This window comes from Protopterus annectens, chromosome 11.part0 (assembly GCF_019279795.1).
Source record: "Protopterus annectens isolate FY-2018-M chromosome 11.part0, PAN1.0, whole genome shotgun sequence".
Taxonomy (NCBI): Eukaryota; Metazoa; Chordata; order Ceratodontiformes; family Protopteridae; genus Protopterus; species Protopterus annectens.
Window position 1 is genome coordinate 1,441,956,740 of NC_056745.1, and position 10,349 is coordinate 1,441,967,088.

At 39.9% G+C, this 10,349-nt stretch overlaps 1 protein-coding gene across 1 annotated transcript in view; it reads right to left on the minus strand.

The window, feature by feature from the left end:
* Window positions 1-6,901: 6,901 nt before the first annotated feature.
* Window positions 6,902-10,349, minus strand: part of TSPAN12 (tetraspanin 12) — a 738,019-nt gene continuing 734,571 nt past the window's right edge. Inside the window, exon 8 of the mRNA XM_044088738.1 lies at window positions 6,902-8,424. Within this exon, the coding sequence (XP_043944673.1) occupies window positions 8,119-8,424 (306 nt within the window). The 3' untranslated portion in view covers window positions 6,902-8,118. The remainder of the gene's footprint in view (window positions 8,425-10,349) is intronic.

A 10,349-nucleotide genomic window follows, 5' to 3' on the forward strand; every position in this document is an offset into this window, starting at 1 on the left:
TCACAACAGAAGAAAACAAAGGGTTTAAAATAATCTGGGAGCCCCAGGGCAGGTGGGTTTATCAGTGCTGTTTTAATAGCCTGAAAGGCATTTTCATGTTCAGGGGACCAACGCAGAGGGTCTGTGACCTCCTTTTTTAGAAGCCATAACAGAGGGGACAAAATTTCTGAAAAATTAGGCACCCACTGTCTACAATAACCTGCTAGGTCGAGGAATCCCCTGAGTTGTCTCTGAGTTACAGGCCGGGGGGCAGTCTGGATGGAGGTAATTCTACTTGGAAGTATTTGACGTGAACCCATAGAAATGATGTGTCCCAGGTATTGTACCTTTTCTTGACAGAACTGCAGTTTAGATTTATTTACCTTAAAACCTCGTTCGGCTAAAAACTTTAAAACTAAAAGTGAGTCCTCAATACAAGACTTGGTATCTTGCGAAGCTATAAGAATATCATCTACATATTGGACTAATACTGAACGTGGTGGTAGCTGTAAATCCTGCAGTTGTCTGTGGTTCTCTTTAGAGAATGGGGTTGGAGATTCTACATATCCTTGGGGTAGTCGGATCCAAGTATACTGTTGGCCTTTATAAGTGAATGCAAACAAATACTATCTGCATGTACTGGGATAGAGAAAAAAGCTGATGAGATATCTATAACTGTAAAACAATGTGCTGTAGGTGGTATGCAGCTTAAAATCGTAGCTGGGTTTGGTACGATTGGAAAAACAGGCAAGACAGCTTTATTGACTTATCGCAAGTCTTGCACAAATCTGTAAGCTTGTTTACTAGGTTTCATTATCGGTAGTACTGGAGTATTACATGGACTTGTTATAGGTACTATAATTCCTTGTTGTGCCAAGGCAGAAATGACGGGGGCAATACCAGATGTAGCCTCTACTGTCAAAGAGTACTGTGGTACCTGAGGTAACTTTGCTCCAGGTTTTAAGGTTATTTTTACAGGAGTGGCTGAAATCAGAAACCCAACATCATTATCATGAGTGGTCCATAGATGAGTGGGTAATGAATTTAGATGCTTATTCTTATCGAGGTCAGACTGCATACACATTGTTTGTAGAGTGACATTTTCATCTAAAGTAGCCAAAATACTATCTTGTTTATCTGAAGGTACTTGTAAATATACTCCATCTGTGCAGAAGATGATTGCTCCCATATTACACACCAAATCTCTTCCCAATAAATTCAATGATGCTGAGGGCCCTACTAAAAATGCATGATTGTCTTGTAAAGGTCCCAAAGTTACTGGAACTGGGACGGTTTCAGAATATTCAATAGGAATGCCAGAAACACCTACCCCTCTAATTATGTTGTTGGAGAGGGGGACATGTATTGCTGCTTCACCAGCTAACATAGATTTGGTAGCTCCAGTGTTAATCAAAAATGGGTATGGTTTATTTTTGACAAGTAACATAACATGTGGTCCATCTTGATCCACAGGGATGAAGGGGCACAACTGCTGTTGTCTGTGTTCAGGGAACCTTCATTGTGATGGCTGCTGATTGGATGGAGTCTAATTAGAATTCCACTGAGGTGACGTATCAGTGGGTGGGGCAAGTTGCTCAGCCAGATACAGACATTCATTTCTCCAATGGCCTACTTGGCCACAACTGAAACACTCCATCTGATTATTATAGCTTTGGGGTGGGGCTGATCGATGTTCCTGCCAATTTTGTCTATTCTGGTTTCCAGCCCCTTGGCATCCACCTCTCCCTCTTCCCCGTCCTCGTCCTCCCCGTCCACGCTGCCCAAAGGCAGTACACATCTGAATTTGCACTTTAAACAATTTTTTCTGTAAATCCTTTTTTTCCTGTGCTAAGTGGTCGGAGAGGTATTGTACTTGTGTAACTAATTCATGCAATCCAAGACTAGGCCAGTTTAAACATACTTCCTTTAGCTTAGCAGCCAACAATCCGCTCTGTGCCGGCCCTTTGGTGGGTTCAGGGTAACCAGAGTAAGCCTCAAAGGCTTCAGTGAGACGATTCAAATACTTGTCCACAGGTTTGTCTTCTTTTTGAAGGACTGTCTTAATTTTGGACCAGTTGGGTGTGGGTGGAACTATAACTGTAATAGCATCTACTATTCGCCGTCTGACCGCTTCGAACCGATTATCTCCTTGTGCATCATGTTTTGGAATCGGAGTAGGGACATTAGCATGGTCCCAAATCCATTTCATTAGATCAGCCGGTATGGCGTACTGAAGAACTGCCCTAACGTCTTCTATTGTAGGATTTTGTAAACAAATATGTCCCGCCAGCACACGCTGGAACTTAGCTGGATTAGTACGAATAGGCGGTAACGATTTGGTAATGGCTTGAAAATCAACCGCGGACCACGCCCTAGGTACTACAATGGTCGGTGGTTCCTGTGCACTTCTAGCATGGGCTGGGTTAGGTACCTCCCTCAAAGGTAACAATCTGTCGTCGTCTGACGACTCTGATTCTGAATCTGGGTTAAATTTATCTGGGCCAAAATATCCATCCCCACTGTCAATTATAGTGGGGAACTGGCCAAAATGCCTTCATCGGTGTAAATGTCACTTCCCTTTTCCTTTATAATAAGGTTTAGCTCTAAAATACATTACAGCTTTTGCTTCTTTATGAGTCTTACTACGAGTTTTTGGTCCCTTTTTCCTATCGCTTGTTTCTGGCTCAGATTCACTAGAATGACTGTCTGCAGCTTGTTCTCTTTCTCTAGGGGTGGAATCTTTAGTGGTGGAATCTGGCTGCTGTGTTTCCGCTCCATGTTGAGCAAGGGGGGCTGATACTGTGGGGTTGCAATTGGTGGTGCAGTCGGTGATGGGGGGAGCCAGGCATTATCGTCTTCTGACGATTAAGTTATCTGCAATTTAGCTAATTCTTTTACAGGATAAAGCCCCTTAAAGGGTGGGTCCTTCAAACATTTACCTTTTACTACATCTAAATTAGTAGCACTTTGTTGTAATTCCCTCAATTGCTCTTTTAATTTCTGCTGATTATCTTTTAAACTACTAATAACCAAATCCTTTTCTCCTTCTTTCGCCTCTGTCATCCAATCACTAAATGCTGTCCAGCACAACCCCGGCATTCTTCTCCCTTTTTTCTTTAACTTTCCTTGGAGATTAAGCAAAATATTTTTATTAAAACTACCATTTTCTGGAAAGGCGAGTTTACCATCACCTTCAGTGAGGGCGACCCACTGACTTATAAACATACAACTGTCCCGGGACAAACGAAAATACATATAACCAGCTGGTGTACCTCTTTCTGGCTCTTTTATAGTTCCCACACTCGCTCCCATTTTCACACAATAAGCTATGCTGTATTTTATAGATGTAGCTGTGACGTTTTGTAAACATCGTTTGCCCCACACTTGTATCTCCTTTCACTCTTATGTTGCCAGTGTTTCGTTTTAACTCACTCTCATACTGCACAATCAATAGCAGAGAGAAAAAAATGCATGCCACTTACCTCAAAACAACTGAATGAGAGGAATTATTACATTTCTATAAAATTATCGATACCAAATTTTAAAGCAGGCAAGTACAGGAAATGAAAGAAACACTGCCAGAACAGAAAATTCTGTCATGGGCCCTTTTACTAGCAGTATTTCGTTCAATCCCCAACTGACATAGCTGTTGTCAATTCAGATCCGAGTAAATGGCACCAATTGTTACATTTAACATTTTACCTTAAATGAAGACAAGACATTTCTTCCTCTCTTTCAGTGGTATTTATTACACACGTGTGGGAGCCTCATGGAAAGTACCAGGGAGACTCCCCGAACAAAGGAATGCATAAGCTTATATACTGGTGATACTGCTGACAGTAGAAAAATATAAACTATTCCAATTAAATTAGTACAAAAGACAATTAACCAATCAATGGCTTACCCGTAGGCTTAAAGCAGTTCACATTACTACATCTCTAGACAGAGAAAGAAAATCGGATACACTTTCATATAAGGCATATTTCCTGCTTTAGAGCAGGCTCCTGTTTTTCAGTGCTTTCCACTATTCACAGTTTACTCAGAGTTCACAGTACAAAGTTCATCTCAATACATACAGATTGTCACATACTCAATTTCCTTAAGCACATACTTTGGCCATTCATATTCTACATCTGCAAATTGTACAAGTGTGGAGTGGTTACGTCTACTCAGAGGCGATCTCTACTTAACATACAAGGCCATGTCAAACCCAGAGCTGTTGGACATGCTACACTTAAAGAAATCCCAATCCCTCAGAGCCACACACTCCAGGGATCTAAACCTTATCATCACAATAAACAAAACATGCTGGAGGGATAGGTTCCTGACCCAGAGACTCCCCAAACTCTGGAATAGATTTCCCATACATGTCAAGCAGAGTGCCTCTTTGGCCCTCTTCAAAAGGAAATTTGAAATTGGATGGGAGAAAGGAAATTCACTCCGGGATCATGTCAGTCGCCCTGCTAGACAGGGGTCCAGGGAAGTAAATAGTGTGGGAAGAAATAGCCAGGTAATTGTTATGGCTAGGCTTGTATAGGCCCTAGGGCCGATAGCCTAGTACCAACCTATGAACCTATGAAGATAGTGAAAATATTGAAGAGAAGAGAGCCCAGCATGGAACCTTAAGGGACACCAGAGCTGGCAGCAAGGAAGGGGGAGAGGACAGTTAGTGGAAGGATAGTGTTAGGTTAAAGATTGGAAAAGCAAGTACAGAGTGGGAGACAATGGTGAGAGGGTGAGGTAGAGAGGTACAGGGAGACAGAGCAGATAGGAAATAGAGAAAAAAAAAGTAGGAGTAGGGAGGTGGGTAGGCAGTGAAAAAGTATGATATCCAGATACCAGTTAAAACATACCCTGTGTGTGTGTGTGTGTGTGTGTGTGTGTGTGTGTGTGTGTGTAGGTGGTGTGTCTCTCTAGTACATGCACATGCGCATACAGATGGTGACATTAGTATACTAGATAGGATAGATCTGTGTTAGAAAAGCACTGCCAGAAGTAAGAAAATGTGCAGAGAGCCAAGGACATTGTGAGTATGTTCCCCTCCTGCTGACAATTTGGCACTCCTGTCTAAGGTAAATTTCATCGCATCCATTGTATACAAATGGAACCGCATGAACAGGTGCTGCAGCTGAATGCCACAGGATGCCCTGTATGAAGCAGCACTACCAGTTCTAGGTCAGTGTGAGGGTCAGTGAGCACAAGTAGGACATACAAGGATGTGGCAGCAAAAACATCATTCCATTACTGCTATGGAGACAGCATTTTGTAAGTAGGGTATATGTCATAAATATAAATGGCTGGGCTTGGCATCATAGGGTACCATTCCTCTCCCCCAAGTGAGACATGTACATTGCATATCTGTGGAATTGCAGATTGGACAATGTAAAGATTCCATCCACCATTGAGTGGGTTAAATGTTGAAGATCCCACAGGTTGCAAGCACTTATCAGGTAGACATCCTGTAGCATTAAGGCCTGGTCTTTGATAGTCTATATCAGCTGTTAGTTCTCTTAGTACTTCCTCTTTATGTCCTGTTTTCCAGCTTAGGGAGGGGGCAGACAGGTGGCTTACTTTTTTGGAATTTGACCTCCTTGTCAGCATCACTTTTTTAATGTCCACTAAGGTGTGTGGCAGTGCCACAGCATACATGATGGGAAGGTGGTCATGTGACTTTATTTTCTACACTTGTACTCATTCTCCGAGGCTGAAAACATCAACTGACACACAGCCCTTACAATTCTAACACAACACCAATAACATTTACTATTATCGCACTTCTCACTGTAACAAGAATTTGCAGAAGTGAAGCTGGAATGGCCTATTAGCACAGTTTAATACAGAATCACTAACTGTCCTGCCACAGTCTTGGTCTGCCCAGAAGATGATACCTCCAAGTGTTCCACTATCATTTGCAAAAGGTATTCCTTTTATGGCTGTCTTTTGTGTGCCATCTGCAATACTGTTCAGTATTGCAGATGGCACACAAAAGACAGCCATAAAAGGAACACCTCTTTTGTGCCATCTGCAATACTGTTCAGTAAACCTCATCATTTCATTATGTGCGTACGTCTCTCACAACTCTTGCACTCCCCTCAAGCATTAATCATTCTTACTACTCAGATTTCACATCAGTGAGATTTAGGTAATTTAAAAGTTTAAATCAACAGCAAACTCTATGCCAGATGTTAACTTCTACAAATTAAAATGTGGTGTAATTCACCTATCATTTCAGTACAGAAATTTTGCTTCGGTGATTTCACAAGCATGCGCATAAGTAGATCCAAAATTTGACATGCACTTTGAAGGCCGGGATGCGACCCACTGAAACACTGAGCTCTGCTTTTACAACATTTTTAATATTTTACTACAATAAATGAGCTTTATGTAAAGAAAGGCACTTACATGGATCTCATTAATTCAGCAGTGTCTTTCACTTTAATTTTAGTGCAAGACAATCCATTCATCCATTAATTTGGGACATGTTTCATATTAGCAGTATGTAACAGTAATCGGACATTATAAAAAAGCTTCATTAAAAATCACTGTACCCACATCTCCATTTTAAAATAAAAAGGGATTGTGCCTTTGTTGAAATGAAGAAGAAGTGAGAAAACCTGCATGCAGCTTATTGCTGGGTTGCTTTTGGATGTGCCATACTCCCTTTAAAAACATGAATTATGAAGCTTCACTTAATTTTAATAATAACTGATAGCAATATGTAATATGTAATACCTTCCCAACCTATGAAATATAACTAAACATTTACATTTCTCAGTCCTGAAACTTGTCATTTATTGATCCACATACATTTTTGTTATACAAAGCTAAAGATAATTTGGTAGTCTGTATACCAACTCAAAAATCTTTTATACGATGGGAACACAAAGTTCGTACTGAAATATGCACTAACACAAACATTGCATGCTTTTAAAACAGAGGCTTTTTAATGCAACTTTTTATTCATTTTCTTTCAGATATGCAAGCTGAAACATAATTTCATATATGCGACAACCATAATGTCCCTTTATAGCTGGCAGTTTCAAAAGAAAGGGATGCACATTTTAAATAAAGCGGGCCTATTTCTCCACCCTGAGAGTATACAAAGAGGTAGCTCATTAAAAAGGAGAATTTTAAGCACATTATAGTTTGCACATGAAGCCTACAAGTATTTGTTATGAGCATCACTGTTACCGTTTAGCGCATAGCATAGCATAGTGTCATTGCTGGCATTTTGAATATCTTAAATATGAAAAATTAACTCAAATTACCTGCAGAAAATAATCCACTGAGTCAAAAGGTAAAGATTTTGGCAGTTTACTGCCACATATGAAATACTTACATTTTTTAAAATGCAAACATTTGTCAATAGTGGCTTTCATTTCCCATTTCATAGCTTACAATCACTGCCTGAAATCTTATTAATTTAGGCAATATTTTTCACTCAAACCACAGCTCTTAAACTGTTACATGTTTCTTTTAACCAGATTATGAAAATCAGCTTTCTTCTCATAAGTTAAATAATAAAAATAACAGAAGGAAACAAACAATTCATTACAATAGAAATGTGAATAGCAATATATTTTATTTCAGAAATTCAGAATGCAATCAGAAAAAACAGTAATATTTTCTGTTAACAGATAAAATTTATCATTTCATTGAAGAGCAAAAAATATGTACATCTCCATTAATTTAAGACTCTCTTTTTCAAAGTACTTTTTAAATATAAAACACTGGATTAGACAATAATATTTTTTCAAATGAAGTGGTAGGTAACACTACAGAAGGAATCCATTCAGGCTTCTGATGCCTATACCATACCATTTCGCATCTTTTTTTTTTTTTGCACATGTAATTTCTAATGCCCTGATGCCCTGTTTAACACTGCCAGCATAAACAGTCTGTCTCTGGTGACGTCTGTTTGCATCTCGGTTTCACAGGTATTACTTTACGCTACAACTCAACACTAGAATCATCCGTCATTGTCTGAAGGTATTGTTTTACAGCACGATTCAACACTTGACTGTCTGCTGACGTTTAATGCTCATCATGTTTTCATTCAAACTCTTTCATGGAACAGAAGACACACATGAACAAGCACACAAAAAAACGACTACAGTGTCTGCCAGCCACCATGGTTTACTATAATTCCTCCATTTCAAGCTGTGTGCAGAGGCTGTCTGCTGAGGCCCTGTGTTCCACAAATTTCGCTGGGTTTGATTTCAGCAGCTCTGCTGAGTGACATGGCAGGTGAGAGGTTGGATCATTACTCATTGTCAGCAACTGATTGGTCCTTGGATCTTGCTTGTCATAGTAGAGTGCCCACAGCAAAGTAACAGTAAGTATCATTGCCAATATTTGTGTAACACCTATTGATATACTTAGGAACCTCAGCATCTGTAGCTGTTTGGTACCCCTCAGGAAGCTGTACAACTTTGGACCACAGCCCTGCAAAACAAAAGAAATAAACGCACAAGTTAAGCAAATGTGTCATCTAATCCTGAGTAGGCACTTCCTGTCAGAATTAATCAAAGATACAGTAATTTAGGACAGGTTCTCAAATGACTGACATTGAGAGTTCTATTTATGAACTGCAGAATGCTGTGTAAGTACGACAATCAGGTAAAGGAAAAATAACTGTATTGTACTGAACTGAGAATGCACAAAGATTATAAAGCTGGTGTTTGATGCATAGATGCAGACTTGTCAGTAATAGGCTGCAAATAATAAAAGTGACATAAACACAAAAGAAAGAAAAATGATCGGACAAGGAATTTAATCATTCATGTTTTGATGTGGCAGTGTTCTACCCAGCATCGTATATAGTCTTAATTTTTTCCAGAATAACATGCAGTTCTAGCATTAAGATTAGTAAAAGCATTTTCAATTACTTTAGTTACCCTAACAAACATTTTTGATGTCTGAAATTAAAATTCTAACTCCTGAAGGATTCATACCACTCAAAAACTTAGAGATCTTTTTTTTTTGTTAAATGCTTATTTACATATTTCTTTCATACTGCATGAAGTCTGTTTACGTTGTCAGGTAAAACATAAATTTTGTTCTACTGCTCGTGCCATAGAAGCAGATGTATCTGAAATTTTAATATGTATCACAGTTCAGAAAAGGAAAATGTGTATGTGTGTGTGTGTGTGTGTGTGCATGTGTGCGCGTGCGTGCGTGCGTGTGTGTGCGTGTGTGCGTGTGTGTGTGTGTGTGTGTGTGTGTGTGTGTGTGTGTGTGTGTGTGTGTGTGTGTGTGTGTACGTGTGTGTGGCATGCAAAATAATCACATCTTAAAATTATTACAGTTTTAGTAAATTTCTCTGAACAGCTACAAGAAGAAATATGTGGAGTTAATCTGTCCAGTTTAAGGAATGTAGCTATATCTAAATACAAAATCTACAAGGGAAAAAAGGACATACAATTCACCAAGAAAGAACTTCTAAAGGAATTCTATGAGTGAAAGTAAGATTCGTTCGCCCTGAAATATGTACTACTGAAAAGCTGCACAGTTCAAAAATAAATGCTCCATAAGATTCCATTAATGCACAAATATTCTGAATTAAAATATTTCCACAGAGTATCCAAGATGTGTGAAAAAAACAAATGCGGTCTTCTTGCACAAAGGTATCTTACTTAAATGAGATGACTTTGTAGACAGATCTCTATTGAGAAAGATTGTTTATGAGCCAGTGACATGGTGTAAAAGGTTAACGCCTGAGGTATGGTCTAGGAGACCTGGGTTCAAATACTGACTCCGAGGTCTCAGGCACTGACAGGGAGGCATGGTCCAGAATGGGTAGTAGCCCTCAGATATAGATAGGTTCATAGGTTCATAGGTTGGTCCTAGGCTATCAGCCCTAGGGCCTATACAAGCCTAGCCATAACAATTCCCTGGTTATTTCTTCCCACACTATTTACTTCCCTGGACCCCTGTCTAGCAGGGCGACTGACGTGATCCCCGGGGTGAATTTCCTTTCTCCCATCCAATCGTCAAGGTTCCTTTTGAAGAGGGCCAAAGAGGCACTCTGCTTGACATGTATGGGCAATCTATTCCAGAGTCTGGGGAGTCTCTGGATCAGGAACCTATCCCTCCAGTATGTTTTGTTTATTGTGATGACAAGGTTTAGATCCCTGGAGCGTGTGGCTCTGAGGGATTGGGATTTCTTTAAGTGGAGCATGTCCAACAGCTCTGGGTTTGACATGGCCTTGCATGTTAAGCAGAGATCGCCTCTGAGTAGACGATATGCAACAGAGTATAGCTGGAGTTTTTTAAAGCGGTCAGCGTAGGGCATCTGCTTTAGGCCTGTGATTCTTTTAGTGAGGTATTTCTGTGGCCTTTTCAGTTGTTGCAGATGTCTTGAGAGGTAC